Genomic DNA, 26,752 nt, shown 5'->3' on the forward strand with positions numbered 1-26,752 from the left:
AACGGAAAACTATCTCGCCTCAGAGAAACCCCCAAAGGAAAGATAGCCCCCCACAAGTATTGACGGTGAGTGGAGAGGGAAATGACAAACTCAGAAATGAAACTAGATTTTAGCAAAGGAGGCCAAAACTATCTAAATAGACAGAGATAGAAAAGGCCACTGTGCGGTCAGTATTAAAAAACTAAATATCCACGCAGAGTTTACAAAAAATAACCTCCACACCGACTCACGGTGTGGAGGGGCAAATCTGCTGCCCCAGAGCTTCCAACTAGCCAAAATAATTCATACTGGCAAGCTGGACAAAAAGACATAACATTAACTTGAACTGAAGGTCATAAAAGGCAGGAAAATACCCCAAAAACTAGCAGACTTATCTTAAGCTGAAATGAACTGGCCAACAGAGCACTTCCAGGAAAGGACTGAGTCCACAGGAGGAACATTGACAGCTGGCATTGACTACAGACTAGAGCCCAGTTAAATAACAAGACCAGGGAACCGATTAGTGAATGCAGCTGCTAAGTTCCACTCGAAACCACCAGAGGGAGCCCAAGAACGGAATTCACAGCAGTACCCCCCCCTTGATGAGGGGTTACCGAACCCTCACCAGAGCCCCCAGGCCGATCGGGACGAGCCAAATGAAAAGCATGTACCAAATCGGCAGCATGGACATCAGAGGCAAAAACCCAAGAATTATCCTCCTGGCCATAACCCTTCCACTTGACCGGATACTGAAGTTTCCGCCTCGAGAGACGAGAATCCAAAATCTTCTCCACCACATATTCCAATTCCCCCTCAACCAACACCGGAGCAGGAGGGTCAACAGAGGGGACCATGGGCACCACATATCTCCGGAACAAAGATCTATGGAACACATTATGAATGGCAAAAGAAGCTGGAAGGGCCAAACGAAAAGACACCGGATTGATAATTTCCGAAATCCTATAAGGACCAATAAAACGAGGCTTGAACTTAGGAGAAGAGACCTTCATAGGAACATGACGAGAAGACAACCAGACCAAATCCCCAACCCGAAGCCGGGGACCAACGCACCGACGGCGGTTAGCAAAACGTTGAGCCTTTTCCTGAGACAATGTTAAATTGTCCACCACATGAGTCCAAATCCGCTGCAACCTGTCCACCACAGAATCCACCCCAGGACAGTCCGAAGGCTCAACCTGCCCTGAGGAAAAACGAGGATGAAAACCGAAGTTACAAAAAAAAGGCGAAACCAAAGTAGCCGAACTAGCCCGATTATTAAGTGCAAACTCGGCCAACAGCAAAAAAGTAACCCAATCATCCTGATCAGCAGACACAAAGCATCTCAAATAGGTTTCCAAGGTCTGATTGGTTCGCTCAGTTTGGCCATTTGTCTGAGGATGAAATGCTGAAGAAAAAGACAAATCAATGCCCATTCTAGCACAAAAGGACCGCCAAAACCTAGAAACAAATTGGGTACCTCTGTCAGACACAATACTCTCCGGAATACCATGCAAACGAACCACATGCTGAAAAAATAAAGGAACCAAATCAGAGGAGGAAGACAACTTAGGCAAAGGTACCAAGTGGACCATTTTAGAAAACCGGTCACAAACCACCCAGATGACAGACATCTTCTGAGAAACAGGAAGATCAGAAATAAAATCCATGGAAATATGCGTCCAGGGCCTCTCAGGGATAGGCAAAGGCAAAAGCAACCCACTGGCACGAGAACAGCAGGGCTTAGCCCGGGCACAAATCCCACAGGACTGCACGAAGGAACGCACATCCCGTGACAAAGAAGGCCACCAAAAGGACCTGGCAACCAAATCTCTGGTACCAAAGATCCCAGGATGACCAGCCAATACAGAACAATGAATCTCAGAAATCACCTTACCAGTCCATCCATCAGGAACAAACAATTTCCGCGCAGGACAGCGGTCGGGTCTATCAGCCTGAAACTCCTGAAGCACCTGCCGCAAATCAGGGGAGATGGCAGAAAGAATCACCCCCTCCTTGAGAATACCAGCTGGCTCAAGGACTTCCGGAGAATCAGGCAAAAAGCTCCTAGACAGGGCATCAGCCTTCACATTCTTAGATCCCGGAAGATACGAGACCACAAAATCGAAACGGGAGAAAAACAAAGACCACCGAGCCTGTCTAGGATTCAACCGCTTGGCAGACTCAACTTAAATCAGATTCTTGTGATCGGTCAAGACCACAACACGATGCTTAGCTCCCTCAAGCCAATGTCGCCACTCCTCAAATGCCCACTTCATGGCCAACAACTCCCGATTGCCGACATCATAATTACGCTCAGCATGCGAAAACTTTCTAGAGAAGAAAGCACACGGTTTCAATACAGAGCCATCAGAACTTCTCTGAGACAAAACAGCTCCTGCCCCAATCTCAGAAGCGTCAACCTCAACCTGAAAAGGTAGAGAGACATCTGGCTGACACAAGACAGGGGCAGAAGTAAAACGACGCTTAAGCTCCTGGAAGGCCTCCACAGCCGCAGAGGACCAATTCACCACATCAGCACCCTTCTTGGTCAAATCGGTCAGAGGTTTAACCGCAGTAGAAAAATTAGCAATGAAGCGGCGATAAAAATTAGCAAAGCCCCAAAATTTCTGAAGGCTCTTCACAGATGTGGGCTGAGTCCAATCATAAATAGCCTGGACCTTAACAGGGTCCATTTCAATAGCCGAAGGGGAGAAAATGAACCCCAGAAAAGAAACCTTCTGAACTCCAAAAAGGCACTTAGACCCCTTCACAAACAGTGCATTAGCACGAAGAATCTGAAAAACCATCCTGACCTGCTTCACATGAGACTCCCAATCATCGGAAAAAAACAAAATATCATCCAAATATACAATCATGAATTTATCCAGATACTCCCGGAAAATATCATGCATAAAGGACTGAAACACAGATGGAGCATTAGAGAGCCCGAAAGGCATCACAAGATATTCAAAGTGGCCTTCGGGCGTATTAAATGCTGTTTTCCATTCATCACCCTGTTTGATGCGGACAAGATTATATGCCCCTCAAAGGTCAATCTTGGTAAACCAGCTAGCCCCTTTAATCCGAGCAAACAAATCAGAGAGCAAAGGCAAAGGGTACTGGAATTTGACCGTGATCTTATTGAGAAGGCGATAATCTATACAGGGCCTCAAGGAGCCATCCTTCTTGGCAACAAAAAAGAACCCCGCTCCCAACGGTGACGAAGACGGGCGAATATGCCCATTCTCCAAGGACTCCTTTACATAACTCCGCATAGCGGCATGCTCTGGCACAGACAGATTGAAGAGTCGTCCCTTAGGGAACTTACAGCCAGGAATCAAATTAGTGGCGCAATCACAGTCCCAATGAGGAGGCAGGGGACTGGATTTGGGCTCTTCAAATATATCCTGGAAATCCGACAAAAACTCAGGAACTTCAGCAGGAGGGGACGAAGAAATTGACATCAGAGGAATATCACTATGTATCCCCTGGCAACCCCAACTAGTCACAGACATAGATTTCCAATCCAGCACAGGATTATGTATCTGTAACCATGGAAACCCCAGCACAACCACATCATGCAAATTATGCAACACCAAAAAGCGAATGTTTTCCTGATGTGCCGGAGCCATGTTCATGGCTAACTGTGTCCAGTACTGAGGTTTATTCTTGGCCAATGGCGTAGCATCAATCCCCCTCAAGGGAATAGGGCTCTGCAAAGGCTCCAAGGAAAAACCACAGTGCCTGGCAAATTCCAGGTCCATTAAGTTCAGGGCAGCACCAGAATCCACAAATGCCATTACAGAAAAGGACGACAATGAGCAAATCAGGGTAATAGACAAGAGAAATTTAGGCAGTACCGTACTGATGGTAACCGACCTAGCAGCCCTCTTAGTACGCTTCGGGCAGTCAGAGACAGCATGAGTAGCATCACCACGGCAAAAACACAGCCCATTCTGACGTCTGAACTCCTGCCGTTCTGCTCTCGTCAAAGTCCTATCACATTGCATAGGCTCAGGACTCTGCTCAGCGGACACCGCCGTGGGCAGCACGGTGGCACAGTGGTTAGCACAGCAGCCTTGCAGCGCTGGCGTCTTGGGTTCAAGTCCCACTAAGGACAACATCTGCAAAGAGTTTGTATGTTCTCTCCGTGTTTGCGTGGGTTTACTCCGGGTACTCCGGTTTCCTCCCACATGCCAAAGACATACAGATAGGGAATTTAGATTGTGAGACCCATCAGGGACAGCGACAATAATGTGTGCAAACTGTAAAGCGCTGCGGAATATGTTAGCGCTATATAAAAATAAAGATTATTTATTATATGGTGCACCACCTTACGTTCACGTAGGCGCCGATCAATCTGAATGGCCAGAGACACTGATTCGTTCAAACCAGCAGGCGTGGGGAACCCCACCATAACATCTTTAACCCCTTCACCCCCAAGGGTGGTTTGCACGTTAATGACCGGGCCAATTTTTACAATTCTGACCACTGTCCCTTTATGAGGCTATAACTCTGGAACGCTTTGACGGATCTTGGCGATTCTGACATTGTTTTCTCGTGACATATTGTACTTCATGTTACAGGTAAAATTTATTCGATATAACTTGCGTTTATTTGTGAAAAAAATGGAAATTTGGCGAAAATTTTGAAAATTTTGCAATTTTCCAACTTTGAATTTTTGTGCCCTTAAATCACAGACATATGTCACGCAAAATACTTAATAAGTAACATTTCCCACATGTCTACTTTACATCAGTACAATTTTGGAACCAAAATTTTTTTTTGTGACGGAGTTATAAGGGTTAAAAGTTGACCAGCAATTTCTCATTTTTACAACACCATTTTTTTTTAGGGACCACATCTCATTTGAAGTCATTTTGAGGGGTCTATATGATAGAAAATACTCAAGTGTGACACCATTCTAAAAACTGCACCCCTCAAGGTGCTCAAAACCACATTCAAGAAGTTTATTAACCCTTCAGGTGTTTCACAGGAATTTTTGGAATGTTTAAATAAAAATGAACATTTAACTTTTTTTCACACAAAATTTATTTCAGCTCCAATTTGTTTTATTTTACCAAGGGTAACAGGAGAAAATGGACCCCCAAAGTTGTTGTACAATTTGTCCTGAGTACGATGATACCCCATATGTGGGTGTAAACCATTGTTTAGGCGCATGGCAGAGCTTGGAAGGGAAGGAGCGCCATTTGACTTTTCAATGCAAAATTGACTGGAATTGAGATGGGACGCCATGTTGCGTTTGGAGAGCCCCTGATGTGCCTAAACATTGAAACTCCCTACAAGTGACACCATTTTGGAAAGTAGACCCCCTAAGGAACTTATCTAGATGTGTGGTGAGCACTTTGACCCACCAAGTGCTTCACAGAAGTTTATAATGCAGAGCCGTAAAAATAAAAAATCATATTTTTTCACAAAAATGATCTTTTCGCCCCCAATTTTTTATTTTCCCAAGGGTAAGAGAAGAAATTGGACCCCAAAAAATGTTGTGCAATTTGTCCTGAGTACGCTGATACCCCATATGTGGGTGTAAACCATTGTTTGGGCGCATGGCAGAGCTTGGAAGGGAAGGAGCGCCATTTGACTTTTCAATGCAAAATTGACTGGAATTGAGATGGGACGCCATGTTGCGTTTGGAGAGCCCCTGATGTGCCTAAACATTGAAACTCCCTACAAGTGACACCATTTTGGAAAGTAGACCCCCTAAGGAACTTATCTAGATGTGTGGTGAGCACTTTGACCCACCAAGTGCTTCACAGAAGTTTATAATGCAGAGCCGTAAAAATAAAAAATCATATTTTTTCACAAAAATGATCTTTTCGCCCCCAATTTTTTATTTTCCCAAGGGTAAGAGAAGAAATTGGACCCCAAAAAATGTTGTGCAATTTGTCCTGAGTACGCTGATACCCCATATGTGGGTGTAAACCATTGTTTGGGCGCATGGCAGAGCTTGGAAGGGAAGGAGCGCCATTTGACTTTTCAATGCAAAATTGACTGGAATTGAGATGGGACGCCATGTTGCGTTTGGAGAGCCCCTGATGTGCCTAAACATTGAAACTCCCTACAAGTGACACCATTTTGGAAAGTAGACCCCCTAAGGAACTTATCTAGATGTGTGGTGAGCACTTTGACCCACCAAGTGCTTCACAGAAGTTTATAATGCAGAGCCGTAAAAATAAAAAATCATATTTTTTCACAAAAATGATCTTTTCGCCCCCAATTTTTTATTTTCCCAAGGGTAAGAGAAGAAATTGGACCCCAAAAAATGTTGTGCAATTTGTCCTGAGTACGCTGATACCCCATATGTGGGTGTAAACCATTGTTTGGGCGCATGGCAGAGCTTGGAAGGGAAGGAGCGCCATTTGACTTTTCAATGCAAAATTGACTGGAATTGAGATGGGACGCCATGTTGCGTTTGGAGAGCCCCTGATGTGCCTAAACATTGAAACTCCCTACAAGTGACACCATTTTGGAAAGTAGACCCCCTAAGGAACTTATCTAGATGTGTGGTGAGCACTTTGACCCACCAAGTGCTTCACAGAAGTTTATAATGCAGAGCCGTAAAAATAAAAAATCATATTTTTTCACAAAAATGATCTTTTCGCCCCCAATTTTTTATTTTCCCAAGGGTAAGAGAAGAAATTGGACCCCAAAAAATGTTGTGCAATTTGTCCTGAGTACGCTGATACCCCATATGTGGGTGTAAACCATTGTTTGGGCGCATGGCAGAGCTTGGAAGGGAAGGAGCACCATTTGACTTTTCAATGCAAAATTGACTGGAATTGAGATGGGACGCCATGTTGCGTTTGGAGAGCCCCTGATGTGCCTAAACATTGAAACTCCCTACAAGTGACACCATTTTGGAAAGTAGACCCCCTAAGGAACTTATCTAGATGTGTTTTGAGAGCTTTGAACCCCCAAGTGTTTCACTACAGATTATAACGCAGAGCCGTGAAAATAATTTTTTTTGTTTTTCTCAAAAATGATTTTTTAGCCCCCAGCTTTGTATTTTTACAAGGGTAACAGAATAAATTGGACCCCAAAATTTGTTTTCCAATTTGTCCTGAGTACGCTGATACCCCATATGTGGGGGGGAACCACTGTTTGGGCGCATGACAGAGCTCGGAAGGGAAGGAGCGCCATTTGGAATGCAGACTTAAATGGATTGGTCAGCAGCCATCACGTTGCATTTGCAGAGCCCCTGATGTACCCAAACAGTACAAACCCCCCACAAGTGACCCCATATTGGAAACTAGACCTCCCAAGGAACTTATCTAGATGTGTTTTGAGAACTTTGAACCCCCAAGTGTTTCACTAAAGTTTATAGCGCAAAGCCGTGAAAATAAAAATTCTTTTTTTTTTTCACAAAAATGATTTTTTAGCCCCCAGTTTTGTATTTTCACAAGGGTAACAGGATAAATTAGACCCCAAAAGTTGTTGTCCAATTTGTCCTGAGTACGCTGATACCCCATATGTCGGGGGGAACCACTGTTTGGGCGCATGACAGAGCTCGGAAGGGAAGGAGCGCCATTTGGAATGCAGCCTTAAATGGATTGGTCTGCAGGCGTCACGTTGCATTTGCAGAGCCCCTGATGTACCCAAACAGTACAAACCCCCCACAAGTGACCCCATATTGGAAACTAGACCTCCCAAGGAACTTATCTAGATGTGTTGTGAGAACTTTGAACCCCCAAGTGTTTCACTACAGTTTATAATGCAGAGCCGTGAAAATAAAACATCTTTTTTTTCCCACAAAAATGATTTTTAGCCCCCCAAATTTTTATTTTCCTAAGGATAACAAGAGAACTTGGACCCCAGAAGTTGTTGTTCAATTTGTCCCGAGTACGCTGATAACACATATGTTGGGGTAAACCCCTTTTTGGGCGCACGGGAGAGCTCGGAAGGGAAGGAGCACTGTTTTACTTTTTCAACGCAGAATTGGCTGGAATTGAGATTGGACGCCATGTCGCGCTTGGAGAGCCCCTGATGTGCCTGGACAGTGGAAACCCCCCAATTCTACCTGAAACCCTAACCCAAACACACCCCTAACCCTAATCCCAACGGTAACCCTAACCACACCCCTAGCCCTGACACACCCATAATTCTAATCCCAACCCTAATCCAAACGTAAATGTAATCCAAACCCTAACCCTAACTTTAGCCCCAACCCTAACTTTAGCCCCAACCCTAACTTTACCTCCAACCCTAGCCCTAACCCTACCCCTAACCCTAACCCTAAACGTGACTGAAATACGTGGCACTGAAATACGTGGCACTGAAATACGTGGCACTGAAATACGTGGCACTGAAATACATGATACGTGGCACTTAAATACGTGGCACTGAAACACGTGGCACTGAAATACGTGGCACTGAAATACGTGGCACTGAAATACGTGGCACTGAAATACGTGGCACTGAAATACGTGGCACTGAAATACGTGATACGTGGCACTTAAATACGTGGCACTGAAACACGTGGCACTGAAACACGTGGCACTGAAATACGTGGCACTGAAATACGTGGCACTGAAATACGTGGCACTGAAATACGTGGCACTGAAATACGTGGCACTGAAATACGTGGCACTGAAATACGTGGCACTGAAATATGTGATACGTGGCACTTAAATACGTGGCACTGAAATACGTGGCACTGAAATACGTGGCACTTAAATACGTGGCACTGAAATACGTGGCACTTAAATACGTGGCACTTAAATACGTGAAATATGTGATACGTGGCACTGAAATACGTGGCACTGAAACACGTGGCACTGAAATACGTGATACGTGGCACTGAAATACGTGGCACTTAAATACGTGAAATATGTGATACGTGGCACTGAAATACGTGGCACTGAAACACGTGGCACTGAAATACGTGATACGTGGCACTGAAATACGTGGCACTGAAATACGTGGCACTGAAATACGTGCAACTGAAATACGTGGTACTAAAATATGTGGCACTGAAATACGTGATACGTGGCACTGAAATACGTGGCACTGAAACACGTGGCACTGAAATACGTGATACGTGGCACTGAAATACATGGCACTGAAATACGTGGCACTGAAATACGTGGCACTGAAATACGTGGCACTGAAATACGTGGCACTGAAATACGTGGCACTGAAATACGTGGCACTATGACTGTCAGAAAATGTTCATTAAACGGTTAGGGGTGAGGTTAGGGGTAGAGTTAGGGTTTGGGTTTGGATCCCTTTATCACCTTGATGGTGGTGGGTGGCTTTTCAGTGTGTTTTCTGTTTTTTTCGATAAAAATGCATGCGTTTTTAACGCAAACAAACGCATGTGCTTAAAAACGCAAGAAAATACTGCAGGTTGTATTTCTGAAAATGAACGCATGCAGAAAAAAACCGCATGCGTTTGAAAACGCGACCAAACGCGTACAAAAAAACCGCATGCGTTTTCAATGTTAAATATAGGGAAAAAACGCATGCGTTTTTTTGTGCAAAAAACGCTGCAGACAAAAACGGAAGTGTGAAACCAGCGACGCTTTTTATAGCAAAAAAGTTTTTGCGTCTCCACATTTTGAGACCTATAATTTTTCCACATTTGCTCCACAGAGTCATGTGAGGTCTTGTTTTTTGCGGGACGAGTTGACGTTTTTATTGGTAACATTTTCGGACACGTGACCATTTTTGATCGCTTTTTATTCCGATTTTTGTGAGGCAGAATGACCAAAAACCAGCTCTTCATGAATTTCTTTTGGGGGAGGCGTTTATACCATTCCGGGTTTGGTAAAATTGATAAAGCAGTTTTATTCGTCGGGTCAGTATGATTACAGCGATATCTCATTTATATCATTTTTGATGTTTTGGCGCTTTTATACGATAAAAACTATTTTATAGAAAAAATAATTATTTTGGTATCGCTTTATTCTCAGGACTATAACTTTTTTATTTTTTTGCTGATGATGCTGTATGGCGGCTTGTTTTTTGCGGGACAAGATGACGTTTTCAGCGGTACCATGGATATTTATATCAGTCTTTTTGATCGCGTGTTATTCCACTTTTTGTTCGGTGGTATGGTAATAAAGCGTTGTTTTTTGCCTCGTTTTTTTTTTTTTTTTCTTACGGTGTTTACTGAAGGGGTTAACTAGTGTGGCAGTTTTATAGGTTGGGTCGTTACGGACGCGGCGATACTAAATACGTGTACTTTTATTGTTTGTTTTTTTTAATTTAGATAAAGAAATGTATTTATGGGAATAATATATTTTATTTTTTTTTCATTATTTTGGAATATTTTTTTTTATTTTTTTTTACACATTTGGAAATTTTTTTTTTAACTTTTTTACTTTGCCCCAGGGGGGGACAATACAGATCGGTGATCTGCCAGTTTGCATAGCACTCTGACAGATCACCAATCTGCGAGAAGTACAGGCTGCTTCACAGTGCCTGCTCTGAGCAGGCTTCTGTGAAGCCACCTCCCTCCCTGCAGGACCCGGATCCGCGGCCATCTTGGATCCGGGTCTGGAGCAGGCAGGGAGGGAGGTAAGACCCTCGCAGCAACGCGATCACATCGCGTTGCTGCGGGGGGCTCAGGGAAGCCCGCAGGGAGCCCTCTCCCTGCGCGATGCTTCCCTGCATCGCCGGCACATCGCGATCATGTTTGATCGCGGTGTGCCGGGGGTTAATGTGCCGGGGGCGGTCCGTGACCGCTCCTGGCACATAGTGCCGGATGTCAGCTGCGATATGCAGCCGACACCCGGCCGCGATCGGCCGCGCTCCCCCCGTGAGCGCGGCCGATCGGCTATGACGTACTATCCCGTCGGCGGTCATACGGGCCCACCCCACCTCGACGGGATAGTACGTCGGATGTCAGGAAGGGGTTAAGGGCTTCAGAAAGACCCTTTCTGAAAATAGCCGCCAGAGCATCCTCATTCCATTTTGTAAGCACAGACCACTTTCTAAATTTCTGACAATATATCTCTACTGCTTCCTGCCCCTGACACAGGGCCAGCAAGATTTTTTCTGCCTGATCCACAGAATTAGGTTCATCATAAAGCAGTCCGAGTGCTTGAAAAAATGCATCTACATTGAGAAATGCAGGATTCCCTGGCTCAAGGGAGAATGCCCAGTCTTGCGGGTCTCCCCGGAGCAGAGAAATAACAATCTTCACCTGCTGAACGGAGTCACCAGAGGAACGGGGTCTCAGAGCAAAAAACAATCTACAATTATTTTTGAAGTTCAAAAATTTAGATCTATCCCCAGAAAACAAATCAGGAATAGGAATTCTAGGCTCAGAAACCGGAGTCTGGACAACATAATCTTGGATACTCTGTACCCTAGCAGCGAGATGATCAACACGCGCAGACACACCCTGAACCTCCATCTCAGTACCCAAATTCTAAACCATCCAAAGATCAAGGGGAAAAAAAAAGGACAAAACAAGCAGCACAAAAAAAAACAAAACACTGACTCAGAACCTTTTTTTTTTTTTCTCTTTTGAGAAGCATTTAACACATTGTGGGCCAGCTGTACTGTTATGACCTGATGGTTACGAAGCAGCACTGAGATGACCTGGTGGGTAAAACCAATCATGTACAAGCTCTGAGGAGGTGGTAACTTTACTGACCGCAAGCCCTACACCTAACACCAACACTAGAAATAGCCGTGGAGCGTTCCTATCTCTGCCTAGACGCCTCTTCACAGCCTAAGAGCTAACTACCCCTGAAGATGGAAACGGAAAACTATCTCGCCTCAGAGAAACCCCCAAAGGAAAGATAGCCCCCCACAAGTATTGACGGTGAGTGGAGAGGGAAATGACAAACTCAGAAATGAAACTAGATTTTAGCAAAGGAGGCCAAAACTATCTAAATAGACAGAGATAGAAAAGGCCACTGTGCGGTCAGTATTAAAAAACTAAATATCCACGCAGAGTTTACAAAAAATAACCTCCACACCGACTCACGGTGTGGAGGGGCAAATCTGCTACCCCAGAGCTTCCAACTAGCCGAAATAATTCATACTGGCAAGCTGGACAAAAAGACATAACATTAACTTGAACTGAAGGTCATAAAAGGCAGGAAAATACCCCAAAAACTAGCAGACTTATCTTAAGCTGAAATGAACTGGCCAACAGAGCACTTCCAGGAAAGGACTGAGTCCACAGGAGGAACATTGACAGCTGGCATTGACTACAGACTAGAGCCCAGTTAAATAACAAGACCAGGGAACCGATTAGTGAATGCAGCTGCTAAGTTCCACTCGAAACCACCAGAGGGAGCCCAAGAACGGAATTCACAACATCCGCCCCTGTGCCGGAGGCATCTCTACCACATATAAAGACACTACTAAGGTAGTGTTCTAAAGGGGTTATTTCCAAAATCATAAGCTATTCCCTATCAATAAGATTTGCGATAACTTATTCATTTTTGAGGGTCCTACAGATGGGTCCCCACCAATCTTGAGAGCACAGCTCGAGAGCCTAGAAGTTATGAATGGAGAGGACGTGTGCTTGACCTCTGCTTTGTTCATTGTCTATGGCACTGCTGAGTTTCTCGCATTCTCTCAGTCTCAATTCCATGATTCTTCTTAATAAAAAATTATTTTGCAAAGTCACACTCAACCAACTCACCTCTTTCCCTCCATCACAAAGTCCACTTGATTTTCATATGGCCTCAATTACATGTCAGGGATTTTCTCATATGAGAGAAATCAATCCAACTTTCATCAGTTTTTTTTGTATCAGAGTTACATCAGAGGTTGGTCACTGTCAGTTTCTAGCATCAGAGGTTGGTCACTGTCAGTTTCTAGCATCAGAGGTTGGTCACTGTCAGTTTCTAGCATCAGAGGTTGGTCACTGTCAGTTTCTAGCATCAGAATTTGGTCACTGTCAGTTTTTAGCATCAGAGGTTGGTCACTGTCAGTTTCTAGCATCAGAGGTTGGTCACTGTCAGTTTTTAGCATCAGAGGTTGGTCACTGTCAGTTTCTAGCATCAGAGGTTGTCACTGTCAGTTTCTAGCATCAGAGGTTGGTCACTGTCAGTTTCTAGCATCAGAGGTTGGTCACTGTCAGTTTCTAGCATCAGAGGTTGGTCACTGTCAGTTTCTAGCATCAGAGGTTGGTCACTGTCAGTTTCTAGCATCAGAGGTTGGTCACTGTCAGTTTTTAGCATCAGAGGTTGGTCACTGTCAGTTTTTAGCATCAGAGGTTGGTCAAAGTTTCATCAGGATTTCTCAAATGAGAATCAATGAGAGACAAAAAAAAATCCAAAAACATTTCTTCATCACCATCACAGATCCATAGACTTGCTTTGCTGATTCTGATCCGACACTCGGATCATCAAAATCAGACATGCATCCGAAATTTTGAGCTGATCACCTAGATCCCAAAAAATTAAGGATAAGTAAATGGGCCCAATCACTGCTATTGGTATGAGTGCTATCCATGAAAAACATGAATAACACTTGTATGGGAAAAGATAACGAGTGAATGAGCCCTAATATGAGATTTTAGGAAGAACAACTAAACCCCCTTAGTAGGGTTGAGCGAAACGGATCGTTCATTTTCATAAGTCGCCGACTTTTGACAAAGTCAGCGTCTCATGAAACCGAGCCGATCCCTGTGTGGGGTCTGCCATGCGGTACGCGACTTTCGCGCCAAAGTCGCGTTTCGATGACGCTAAAAGCGCCATTTCTCAGCCAATGAAGGTGGACGCAGAGTGTGGGCAGCGTGATGACATAGATCTCAGTCCCCACCATCTTAGAGAAGGGCATTGCAGTGATTGGCTTGCTTTCTGCGGCGTCACAGGGGCTATAAAGGGGCGTTCCCGCCGACCGCCATCTTACTGCTGCTGATCTGAGTGTAGGGAGAGGTTGCTGCCGCTTCTTCAGAAGCAGGGATAGTGATAGGCAGGGTACATAAAGCTACAAACCGCTTGTGCTGTAGCGATTTCCACTGTCCAACACCACCTTTTGTTTGCAGGGACAGTGGAAGCTACATTTTTTTTCCTCAGCGCTGTCGCTCATTGGGCTGCCCTAGAAGGCTCCCTGACCCTGATAGTCCCTGATGGTTACCAGCGTAAACGTAAAAAAAACAAACAGTACATACTTACATTCCGGTGTCTGTCCCCGGCGTCTCAGCTTCTCTGCACTGTGTGAGCGCCGCCCAGCCGGAAAGCGAGCACAGCGGTGACGTCACCACTCTGCTTTCCGGCTATGGCGCTTACACAGTGGAGAGAAGCAGAACGCCGGAGGACAGACACCGGAATGTAAGTATGTACTGTTTGGTTTTTTTATGTTAACGCTGGTAACCAGGGTAAACATCGGGTTACTAAGCGCGGCCCTGCGCTTAGTTACCCGATGTTTACCCTGGTTACCCGGGGACTTCGGCATCGCTCCAGCGCCGTGATTGCACCGTGTGACCGCAGTCTACGACGCTGGAGCGATAATCATACGATCGCTGCGACGTCACGGATCGTGCCGTCGTAGCGATTAAAATGGTACTGTGTGACGGTACCCTTAGTCTCGAGTTGTTGAGCCAAAAACGTCGTCTGCCTACACAAGGCCTCGAACGCTCTCTTTTCTGGGAGTAGGAAAACCACTTTTGAAGCCGGAGCAGGAGGAACAAGTATTGGCTTTCATTGCTCACTCTGCCTCTAGCTCTTTCGCCTCCTCCTCGGAAAGTGCCAAATGTCAGAGCAGTGCATCATCAGTGGATGCTCCCGGTCAGGAACAAGTCGCTTCCTTGTGTCCTTCACCCAGAACAACAGTGAAGGATGCGTCAGTCGACACAACAGGTTACTCCATGGAGCTCTTTACACATACCGTTCCTGGGTTAGACAGTGAAACAGTTAACGGGCCATGCCCATTAGAAGTTGAATCGGACATGGAGTGCACAGATGCACAGCCACAGCCAGATTACTATGCTGTTCCTTTGACTCAGACCAGAACATTGTCCTCGCAGTTTACTGAGGCAGAATCAAACCCAGCGGAGACTATGGTGCCCCGTCACGAACGCTATACCACCGGCTTACACTGTGACACAGACGAAGTTGCACACGACATAGAAGAGGAGGTCATAGATGACCCAGTTGTTGACCCCGATTGGCAGCCATTGGGGGAACAGGGTGCAGGCGGCAGTAGTTCAGAAGCGGACGAGGAGGAGCCGCAGCAGGCATCAACATCACAACAGGTTCCATCTACCGGGCCCGTATCTGGCCAAAAACGTGTGGCAAAACCAAAACCTGTTGGAGGACAGCGTGGCCATCCGGTTAAAGAAGCTCAGTCTGCAATGCCTGAAAAGTTATCCGATAGTAGAAAGAGTGCAGTCTGGCATTTTTTTAAACAACATCCAAATGATCAGCGCAAAGTCATCTGTCAAAAATGTTCAACTACCTTAAGCAGAGGTCAGAATCTTAAAAGTCTAAATACAAGTTGCATGCATAGACATTTATCCACCATGCATTTGCAAGCCTGGAATAACTACCAAATGTCCCTAAAGGTTGCAGCACCCTCGGCCAATGAAGCTAGTCAGCAACGCTACATCCCTTCCCTCACTGTAAACCCACCATTTCCCGCACCACCGGCAGTATCTGTGCAGCTTTCGTCGGCAGGCCAAAGCAGTCAGGGAATCACCAGGTTTGCAGTAGGAAACACTGCATGTAGGGCACCGGCAAGAATACCATCTCCAACCCTCTCTCACTCACCCATGTCCACCGGCACCACCGCTAGTTCCACGATCTCCAGCTCTCCAGTCCAGCTCACCCTACATGAGACTCTTGTTAGGAAAAGGAAGTACTCATCCTCGCATCTGCGTACACAGGGTTTGAACGCCCACATTGCTAGACTAATCTCATTAGAGATGATGCCCTACCGGTTAGTTGAAAGCGAAGCTTTCAAAGCGCTGATGGACTACGCTGTACCACGCTACGAGCTACCCAGTCGGCACTTCTTTTCTAGAAAAGCCATCCCAGCCCTCCAACAGCATGTTAAAGACCGCATCGTCCATGCACTCAGGCAGTCTGTGACTACAAAGGTGCACCTGACAACAGATGCATGGACCAGTAGGCATGGCCAGGGACGTTACGTGTCCATCACGGCACACTGGGTGAATGTGGTGGATGCAGGGTCCACAGGGGACAGCAATATTGGGACAGTTTTGCCTAGTCCACGGTCAAGGAAAGAGTTGGCTGTAGGCATTCGCCCCCCCTCCTCCTCTTCCTCCTCCTCATACAGAAGCGAGAGCTCGTCCACACACCGCAGTCGCACATCCACTCCATCCGCAGCTGCCACTGTTGCACACCAGGTGTGCCATTATGGGACAGCTAGTGGCAAGCGTCAGCAGGCTGTATTGGCAATGAAGTGTTTGGGCGACAACAGACACACCGCGGAAGTTCTGTTCGAGTTCTTGCAGAATGAAACTCAGTCATGGCTGGGCACTGTACATCTTGAGGCAGGCAAGGTTGTGAGTGATAACGGAAGGAATTTCATGGCTGCCATAGCCCTTTCCCAACTGAAACACATTCCTTGCCTGGCTCACACCTTAAACCTGGTGGTCCAGTGCTTCCTGAAAAGTTACCCGGGGTTACCCGACCTGCTCCTCAAAGTGCGCAGACTTTGCTCGCATATCCGCCGTTCGCCCGTACACTCCAGCCGTATGCAGAACTATCAGCGGTCTTTGAACCTTCCCCAGCATCGCCTAATCATCGACATTTCAACAAGGTGGAACTCCACACTGCACATGCTTCAGAGACTGTGCGAACAGAGGCGTGCTGTTATGTTTTTGTGGGAGGATACACATACACGGGCAGGCAGTTGGATGGCAGACATGGAGTTGTCAGGTGTGCAGTGGTCGAAGCTACAAGACCTGTGTCAAGTCCTTCAGTGTTTTGAGGAATGCACACGGCTGGTTAGTGCAGACAACGCCATAATAAGCATGAGCATCCCCCTAATGCGTCTGCTGAAGCAAAGTTTGACGCACATAAAGGAGCAAGCGTCTGCAGCCGAGGAAGAGGAAAGCCTTGATGACAGTCAGCCATTGTCTGGTCAGGGCCGTGTAGAGGACGCGGTAGCGGGCGAAGAGGAGGAGGAGGACGAGGAGGATGATGGGGATGAGTACTTTTTGAATGAGGAAGCTTCTCCTGGGCCAACAGAAATTAGTGGCGTTGCCAGGCCGGGTTCTGTTTTTTTAAGGGAGACAAGTGACGTAGATTTGCCTTTAACAGCCCCTCCAACCAGCACAACCGCAGATTTGACAACTGGAACTTTGGCCCACATGGCGGATTATGCCTTACGTATCCTCAAAAGGGACACACGCATTATTAAAATGATGAGCGATGACGATTACTGGTTGGCCTGCATCCTTGACCCTCGCTATAAAGGCAAATTGCAAAATATTATGCCACATGAGAACCTCGAACAACTATTAGCAACCAAACAAGCTACTCTTGTAGACCGTTTGATTCAGGCATTCCCAGCACACAGCGCCGGTGATGGTTCTCAGTCTCACACAAGCTGCAGGGGGCTACATGGCAGAGGTGTTAGAGGTGCACAGATCAGAAGTGGCGTTGGACAGAGGGGTTTTCTGACCAGGTTGTGGAGTGATTTCGCAATGACCGCAGACAGGACAGGTACTGCAGCATCTATTCAAAGTGACAGGAGACAACATTTGTCCAGTATGGTTACTAACTATTTTTCTTCCCTTATCGATGTTCTCCCTCAACCGTCATTCCCATTTGATTACTGGGCATCAAAATTAGACACCTGGCCTGAATTGGCAGAATATGCGTTGCAGGAGCTTGCTTGCCCAGCAGCTAGTGTGCTATCAGAAAGAGTATTCAGTGCTGCAGGTTCAATATTAACCGAAAAAAGGACTCGTCTGGCTACCCAAAATGTGGATGATCTCACCTTCATTAAAATGAACCACTCCTGGATTTCAAATTATTTTGCCCCACCTTTCCCGGCTGACACCTAGCTTTCCTATAAAAAGGTCTTGCTTGTGGACTGGTCTTACTGAGTGTTCCAATCTCTTAATTTGCAGCAGCTGTTTGTCCAGCATACGACATGTTTACACCTCCCCCAATGGGAAAAATCCCCCCACGGGGCCGTTGTCTCGCCACTTGGCGCAAGCACCCGTTACAGTGCTGTTTGTCTGAAGAGGTGGGTGTGCCCGCTTTTGTCACTTTGTCATAAACTCTGCAGATGAGCCCACCCCTGTACCTAAGCATGCCACCATTTTTTTACTTATAGTTGTTTTGCGAGACATTAACATGTATTTTTTTTGGGGAGTACTAACTGTGTCAGACACTCCTTGCAATCCTCCTCCACTGACTACAATGCTGCCTGCCTGTGTATCCATGTAACCGATTTAAAACTGCCATGAGCCTATTGTTTGTTATTTTAGGCCTTTGTTAGCCTGTCTGCGGTCCCTACTTGCATTACTCCTCCACTGACCACAATGCTGCCTGTGCATCCATGTAACCGATTTAAAACTGCCATGAGCCTATTGTTTGTTATTTTAGGCCTTTGATAGCCTGTCTGCGGTCCCTACTTCCATTACTCCTCCTCCACTGACCACTATGCTGCCTGCCTGTGTATCCATGTAACCGATGTAAAACTGCCATGAGCCTATTGTTAAGTTATTTTAGGCCTTTGTTAGCCTGTCTGCGGTCCCTACTTCCATTACTCCTCCACTTACCACACCAATGCTGCCCGTTTACCCCTGGAACCTATTTTACAGTGCATAGAGCCTATTTTTTTATTTTATTTAATATTAAGAAAGCCATGATGGACTACGCTGTACCACGCTATGAGCTACCCAGTTGACAATTCTTTTGCGAGAAAAGCCACCCCACCCCTCCACCAGCATGTAAAAGACCGCGCATTGTCCATGCACTCTGTCAATCTGTGAGTCCAAAGGTACACCTGACAACAGACACATGGACCTGTAGGCATGGCCACGGAAGGTTACGTGTTCTTTGTGGCGCAATGGGTTAATGTATTGGATGCATGGTCCACACAGGGGACAGCCTGGTAAGTCTGTCTGCAGTCCCTAATTCAAGTTGTCCTCAAATGAATAAATCTGAGCTTCAACCTTCTGGCTCTCATTAAGTGCTGTTTTTTTAAAAAAAACTTGGTGTTTAGGGCCTACTAACGGTGTCTGCTCCTGCCTGGTGTTTGTCCTCATCTGAATAAAGCTGAGCTTCAACCTTCTGGCTCTTATTAAGCTTTTTTTTAACAAAAACTTGGTGGTTAGGGCCTACTAATGGTGTCTGCCCCTCCCTGGTGTTGCCATCAACTGAATACAGCTGAGCTTCAACCTTCTGGCTTTCGGCCTATAGTATCAGATATTAAACTGCATTTGACCTTCAACTTTGGTTACGGCCTACTAACGGTGTCTGCCCCTCCCTGGTGTTTGCCCTCAACTGAATACAGCTGAGCTTCAACCTTCTGGCTTTCGGCCTATAGTATCAGATATTAAACTGCATTTGACCTTCAACTTTGGTTACGGCCTACTAACGGTGTCTGCCTCTCCCTGGTGTTTGCCCTCAACTGAATACAGCTGAGCTTCAACCTTCTGGCTTTCGGCCTATAGTATCAGATATTAAACTGCATTTGACCTTCAACTTTGGTTACGGCCTACTAACGGTGTCTGCCCCTCCCTGGTGTTTGCCCTCAACTGAATACAGCTGAGCTTCAACCTTCTGGCTTTCGGCCTATAGTATCAGATATTAAACTGCATTTGACCTTCAACTTTGGTTACGGCCTACTAACGGTGTCTGCCCCTCCCTGGTGTTTGCCCTCAACTGAATACAGCTGAGCTTCAACCTTCTGGCTCTTATTAAGTGCTGTTTTTTTAAAACTTGGTGTTTAGGGCCTACTAACGGTGTCTGCCCCTGCCTGGTGTTTGCCCTCAACTGAATACAGCTGATCTTCAACCTTTTGGCTTTCGGCCTATAGTATCAGATATTAAACTGCATTTGACCTTCAACTTTGGTTACGGCCTACTAACGGTGTCTGCCCCTCCCTGGTGTTTGCCCTCAACTGAATACAGCTGAGCTTCAACCTTCTGGCTTTCGGCCTATAGTATCAGATATTAAACTGAATTTGACCTTCAACTTTGGTTGCGGCCTACTAACGGTGTCTGCCCCTCCCTGGTGTTTGCCCTCAACTGAATACAGCTGAGCTTCAACCTTCTGGCTTTCGGCCTATAGTATCAGATATTAAACTGCATTTGACCTTCAACTTTGGTTACGGCCTACTAACGGTGTCTGCCCCTCCCTGGTGTTTGCCCTCAACTGAATACAGCTGAGCTTCAACCTTCTGGCTTTCGGCCTATAGTATCAGATATTAAACTGCATTTGACCTTCAACTTTGGTTACGGCCTACTAACGGTGTCTGCCCCTGCCTGGTGTTTGCCCTCAACTGAATACAGCTGAGCTTCAACCTTCTGGCTCTTATTAAGTGCTGTTTTTTTAAAACTTGGTGTTTAGGGCCTACTAACGGTGTCTGCCCCTGCCTGGTGTTTGCCCTCAACTGAATACAGCTGAGCTTCAACCTTCTGGCTTTTGGCCTACAGTAGCAGATATTAAACTGCATTTGGCCTACTAGTGTGGTTGGGCCCTTAAAACAGTGTCTGCTGCTCTTGGGTTTGCTACTCCACTGAACAAAGCAATGCCGCCTGTTTAGTCCTGTTACCAATTTTGAACTGCATTTAGCCTACTATATTCTTTGGCCCTATATCTGTTTCCTCCTCATCCTGCCCATTGCCCAGCCACTGCTAGATGAGTCTGCTGGTACATTGACCTAGACCACTACATTCCCCTTGCACTGTACACAGCCAGAATCTGACCCTGCTGAAAGTAAGGTTCCCCTTCCCGCATGTTATACCACCTTACACAGGGACAAAGAGGAAGGTGCAGATGAAAGTGCAGGTTCCTTTATCAGGTGGTGGGGCATACTCGTTGGCAACGTCACTGGCACAGGGCCCCTCAGAGTACGCAAAAGTGTTGCTGCTGGTGGGAGGCGCCCCCGCCATGCAAACACACCGCTGTACTTTGAGGGGCCCTGTGCCAGTGCCAATGCGAACGAGTGGGCCCCCCCTGCTTGCTCAGGATCACAGCACTTGCAACGTTGAAATACTTACCTCTCTCTGCTCCACCGCCGTGACGTAGTCCACGTTTCCTGGGCCCACTAAAACCTTGAACCAGCCCTACCCCCCACAACTTTTGCCAAATGACCCCCAAGTTCCAATGCCCAACTATTATTATAAAGTTAATTAAGATTGACAAGCTTCAGAAACAAGAATGGATGTTTTTGGCATTAAAATGGGCACTGTAGGTGTTTTCCTGGCCTCCACTCACTGCCGACTATGCTTCCCCATTGACTTGCATTGGGTTTCGTGTTTCGGTCGATCCCCGACTTTTAGCGATAATCGGCCGACTGCACTCGACTCGACTCTGGACAAAGTCGGGTTTCACAAAACCCGACTCGACCTTAAAAAAATGAAAGTCGCTCAACCCTACCCCTTAGTTGTTTTTCGGTGAGTGCGGAGATTCTGAAAATTAAGGCTAGGTTCAATGAGATATAGTAGGGTAGGCGCATCTGAAAAGTGCATGCAGGGCATTTTTCTTTAACAAAATAAGCTAATTATATTTGCATTAAACATTGATTAATAAAAAGAAATATAATTAAAATCCATATATCATAGACTATAACCATAACCTGCCTATTTTCAGCTTTTTGTGAGCATAGTCAACGCCAGCCAGCCACCATTTTATTCAACACTTTACCATTCGGGCAAAGAGCTTGTGAGACTCTCATTCTGGAGACAGGTGTGGGCTCCAGAGATGGGTCCAGCATCTATCAGACATATATGGCATATCATATGGATATTCCATAAGGGAATACCCTGTCAGGACCAACTATTGGTCATGAAGAAAGTATTGGTGGAGGCAGGGGTGGACACAGACGGCAGTGGGCCCCTGTGCAAGAAATCTTCCTGGCCCCCCCCCCTCCATAGCACAACAAAGTTAAGTAAACATATAGGTTGTAATATTTATCAGTTTAGAACACAACTATCAACTCTAAATAATAAATTTAAGTTCCATACTTAACAACTGAATATAACACAAAGCAGTCATGCAATTGATGTCATATCTGCACAGAAGACACTTGCTGATCATCCTCTCAGCCAATCACAGATGTGCTTGTAAGGCAGTGTGTGATTGGCTGAGAGGTAACCATGCACAAATGTCACTGTGCACTCCATATAACCCTAAACATGTACCCGGCGCTCTGTAGATCTCTATCCCCATCGACCCCTTATATAGTGGATCGATCGTTTTAATACATTTATTCCAGGGGGGCCGGTCCTTCCCCTACCTAGACCAGTGATTAATTAATTCCTCCCCTCTCCCCCCCATTTTCATGTGTAATGTAAAGACCCAGTCCTGCGGATCACTGAGGCTCTGGGAAGAGTGCACGAACTACTGCCCACGCACAGCAACAGTGAGTCACAAGCAGAGCAAGCAGGGGTGGGATTCAAATTTTTAACAACAGGTTTTGTGTTTGAGTGTAGGAAAACCACGCCCATTTTTAAGCCACACCCATTTACACACCTTTTCCTCAAACATTAACACGTAGGGGCGCAGTTAAACCATACCTCCCAACTTTTGAAGAGGGGAAAGAGGGATAAAATTTGCGGCGCGCATCGCACACTCTGAACATGTCATACACACACATGGCTCCGCTCCGTACACCTCATACACACACACGGCTCCACTCCGTACACCTCATACACACACACGGCTCCGCTCTGTACACCTCATACACACACACGGCTCCGCTCTGTACACCTCATACACACATGACTCCGCTCTGTACACCTCATACACACACGACTCCGCTCTGTACACCTCATACACACACGACTCCGCTCTGTACACCTCATACACACACACGGCTCCACTCTGTACACCTCATACACACATGACTCCGCTCTGTACACCTCATACACACACACGGCTCCGCTCTGTACACCTCATACACACACGGCTCCGCTCTGTACACCTCATACACACACGGCTCCGCTCTGTACACCTCATACACACACGGCTCTGCTACATCCACACTGTAAACAACTCCTGACCCCACACATAAGCTTACCGTCTAGCACCATGACAGCACAGCAGAGTCCTGCAATACACAAAGGCCCCTGATCATGTGACTCCTGACTCCTCCCCTCCTGTGACCTCATCACAGGTCCTGTGCGCACAGAGCAGCGGCAGCCATACATGTGATGTGCGGCTCTCTGCGGGTAGAGGGATGCAGCTCTGCAGTGCTGGACCATGGGGCACTCTCAAATCGGGACTCCCCAGCGGGATATGGGAAGGTTGGGAGGTGTGGTATCGGATCGCGGCTCTGAATCTCCTCGGTTGGGGGAACCGGCTGCTTTTTTAACAAGCGATTCCATCGAACCGGGGAGAACCGGCTGAATCCCACCCTTGAGAGCAAGCTTCAGTGACTCACTGTGACTGAGAGGCCCTCCCTCCTCCTCTCTTCCTGGTTCAGCGTCTGCTCACCGCAGACCGCAGCAGTGACAGCCGGCTGGACAGCAGCATAATATATGCTTGCAGGTGAGGAGGGGGGCCCGTTTGACTGTCATATCACATGCGTGCAGCAGAGCGGGCCCCCCTGCTTCTCCTGTTAGCAGTACTACTGCCGCCGGCTGTCATTCACATTCATTGCTTTGTATGCCCGTCGGGGGCCCCCTCCCGCACTGGGCCCTTGTGCTGTTGCACAGGTTGAACAGGCGGTATGTCCGCCCATGGGTGGAGGTTAGAACAAAATGACACCAGCAAATGATGAAAGGCCTATTTTATTCTGATTTGCTGAAAAAAATAAGTAGTTTAAGAAAAGATAGTCTATATCATGTTCAATTGGGTAAGGTTATTAGGAGAAACCCTTCAAAATAGTCAATGAAGACACACATCCTCCATCACACTGATTTCTCTCTATGGCTCCTTTGAATCTATTGACAATAGTGTTATGACCAATTTTCTAGGAGATTTTAGATAGAACAAGTCACATTCAAGAACTAAGCTTCAATATGGCAAGTGTTCATGGTGAATATTACCGAAGGTGATGAATAGAGATAAGTTCTGTAAATCGGCTCAAGGTGAATTGAATTGTGTTGATTTTTTAGGAATTTGCTGAACCAGGTGAATTCGAACAATTTGGGATTAACTTAGTGCAAATCGCCTAAAATAGTTTCCACTATATAATTATTATTGTTATTATTTATTTATATAGCACCATTAATTCCATGGTTCTATAAATGAGAAAGGGATTACATACAGGGTTATAAATATTGTTAGCAGTAAACAAATTTACAATGACAGACTGGTACAGAGGGGAGAGGACCCTGTCCTTGCGGACTTACAATCTATGGGATAATGGGGACATAACACATTGCACAAGATTGCATCAGCCAGATAAGGATCAATGACCTTGGGTAGGCTTTCCCATATTGCCTTGCACATGATGTAGCACAGCCAATCAGCAGGAATTGCTGTAGCCAGTATAAAAGCAGAGGTAAGGAATGCAGCAGCTGTATTACGGTGAATCTGGACAGTGAGAGGGCATAACAGCTCATGGCTTAGCCATAGAGATAAAATTATGAGGAACTTGTAAGGCTACATTCACATGTTGTGGCTGCATTGCACTTTTTTTTTCTAAAATTACAACAAAAACACTGGTCATTCTACCATCATCACGTAAAAAAACCCACGACGCTACTGTAAAGTGTGAACACAGCCTGCGGTGAAGAAGATTAGTTTGTGAGGAAATGAGAATGGTGTCATACATGTCTTTCAGGACATTTTAAGGCTCTGGAGTACTTTTAATGTGCATCAAATTTACCGGGAAACTACAGCGAATCTGGCAAAATTAAATTTTAAAAGATTCATTCATCTCTAGTAAAGAAGTAAGACAAAGTACTAATCTTTTTTTCCTCAGAGGGTACACCTGGATGTTCAGGTTGGGGAGCATCCCTTAGATTATGCGAGTGTTGATCCAAAGGACAAAGTGAAGGAAGTGTCAAAGAGCCTTGAACATCTTCGAGGAGAAGTTGATCATATTACAAAGGACCAAGAATATCAAAGGGTGAGCGGTACTGCCTTATTTGTGCCTACAGATTTAGAGAAGGTCAATGGGCAATTAAAGACTGTGTACAACTTTGCAGACTTTTTTTTATTGTTCATTTGATACCTTACTGTAGAATTAAACAACTTGCTTAATAGTTTTTATTCAAATTTGCTGCTGTAGATGTCTGTAAGTCCTCGACATAGCTGAGCACTTTTTCAAAACCAATACAAATCAGTCAGAGCTCCTGCTCCTAGTTCTGATGGCTCTTTCTGCTCCCACTCCCTTCTCTCAGTTGTAGAGATAACAGAGGGAAAGGGATATAAACAGATCTGCAAGAGAGAGGGAAGAAAGTATCTAAAGTCTTATGGAAATGAGAGATAACAGGCTATAGAGAAGGGGAAAAGCACATTCGAAATCAAGTAAAGACAGAAACGCCGTGGATACACACAGCACTTTCATACAGCCTGTATTACTGAGAAAGAAAATCCCACAAGTAAAAATCAGAAACTTAGATCAGGCTGCAAACTGCATATCGGAGGGCTTGAAAATGATTGAAGGCATGAAGATTGCAGACTGAAACTTAGAGGAACTTTATTAACTAACCGTAAGGGCTAACATATGTAAACATCATTTTGTCCATGTCCAAGGTGTCCATAGCCTTTAGATTTTTCTCACATTGGAACTATGACTTGTATCCAGAAATCAGTCATCAGCCGGTTTTGATATAATGTACACATTGTCAGACTGGGATTGTTTGGGTCCACCAGAGAATATGATTCTGAGGACCCATCCTTTATAATTGGTAGACCTTCACACACAGGACACACCATCGGTAAGGTTTTAATAGTTTACTTTTAAGATATAGACACCGAGTGATCTTCAAAAATGTTACAAATCTGTCAGAGCTTCCGCTCTCTCTGCTCTCCTCCTCCCACTGTTAGAGATCACAGATAATGGGCGGAGGGGAAAGTGTATCCAGATCTCCACACTGTGGAGAGGGGAAACAGCAGCTGCAGTCTCAGTGGAGTGGGGGGAAGGTAAGACAAAACCAAGGATAGAAAAGCACATGAAGAGGAAATAAGGAAAGTAATTTTACATTTTAAGCTGACTCTTTTACGACCTGGTAGGTGAAGCAATCAATTTCTTACATGAATAACTAAATATTTCCATAACATATAACATATCACAACAGCCTTTTTCTCTTTTTGCCACAGAACCGTGAGGAATACTACAGACGGAAGAGTGAAGACATGAACGGGAATGTCTTGTGGTGGGCAATCGCACAAATCGTCATTCTCACAACTGTGGGCATCTGGCAAATCAAACACTTAAAAGACTTCCTTATTGCCAAGAAAGTTGTATAAAATTTATCAAAACTGTAACCAATAAAATTTTTCACTTCTATAGAACATTCTTGCTTGAATAATTTAAAAGGGAAGATATCCACAGGATAAATGTTTTCATAAATAAGTATAGGATGAAGCACACAGACTCTGTCTTGTAGAGCTGCCACCCAGTGGTTATAATGTGTACTGCAGCCTCGAATTTGTATAAAATTATAGGCCACGCCCTTAACCACACCCTATAGCCACGCCCATTTGCCATTTTATTCTCCCTGGCCACCTGTAGAAAA

The 26,752-nt window shown here is 45.7% G+C and overlaps 1 protein-coding gene across 1 annotated transcript in view; it reads left to right on the forward strand.

Annotated features, from left to right (window-relative positions):
* LOC143792426 (transmembrane emp24 domain-containing protein 11-like) overlaps positions 1-26,492 on the forward strand; it is a 48,209-nt gene extending 21,717 nt beyond the window's left edge. Inside the window, exons 4-5 of the mRNA XM_077279310.1 lie at positions 24,991-25,137; positions 26,334-26,492. Coding sequence (XP_077135425.1) covers positions 24,991-25,137; positions 26,334-26,483 — 297 coding nt within the window. The 3' untranslated portion in view covers positions 26,484-26,492. The remainder of the gene's footprint in view (positions 1-24,990; positions 25,138-26,333) is intronic.
* The last annotated feature ends 260 nt before the right edge of the window (positions 26,493-26,752 follow it).

Source organism: Ranitomeya variabilis, chromosome 1 (assembly GCF_051348905.1).
Source record: "Ranitomeya variabilis isolate aRanVar5 chromosome 1, aRanVar5.hap1, whole genome shotgun sequence".
Lineage (NCBI taxonomy): Eukaryota > Metazoa > Chordata > Amphibia > Anura > Dendrobatidae > Ranitomeya > Ranitomeya variabilis.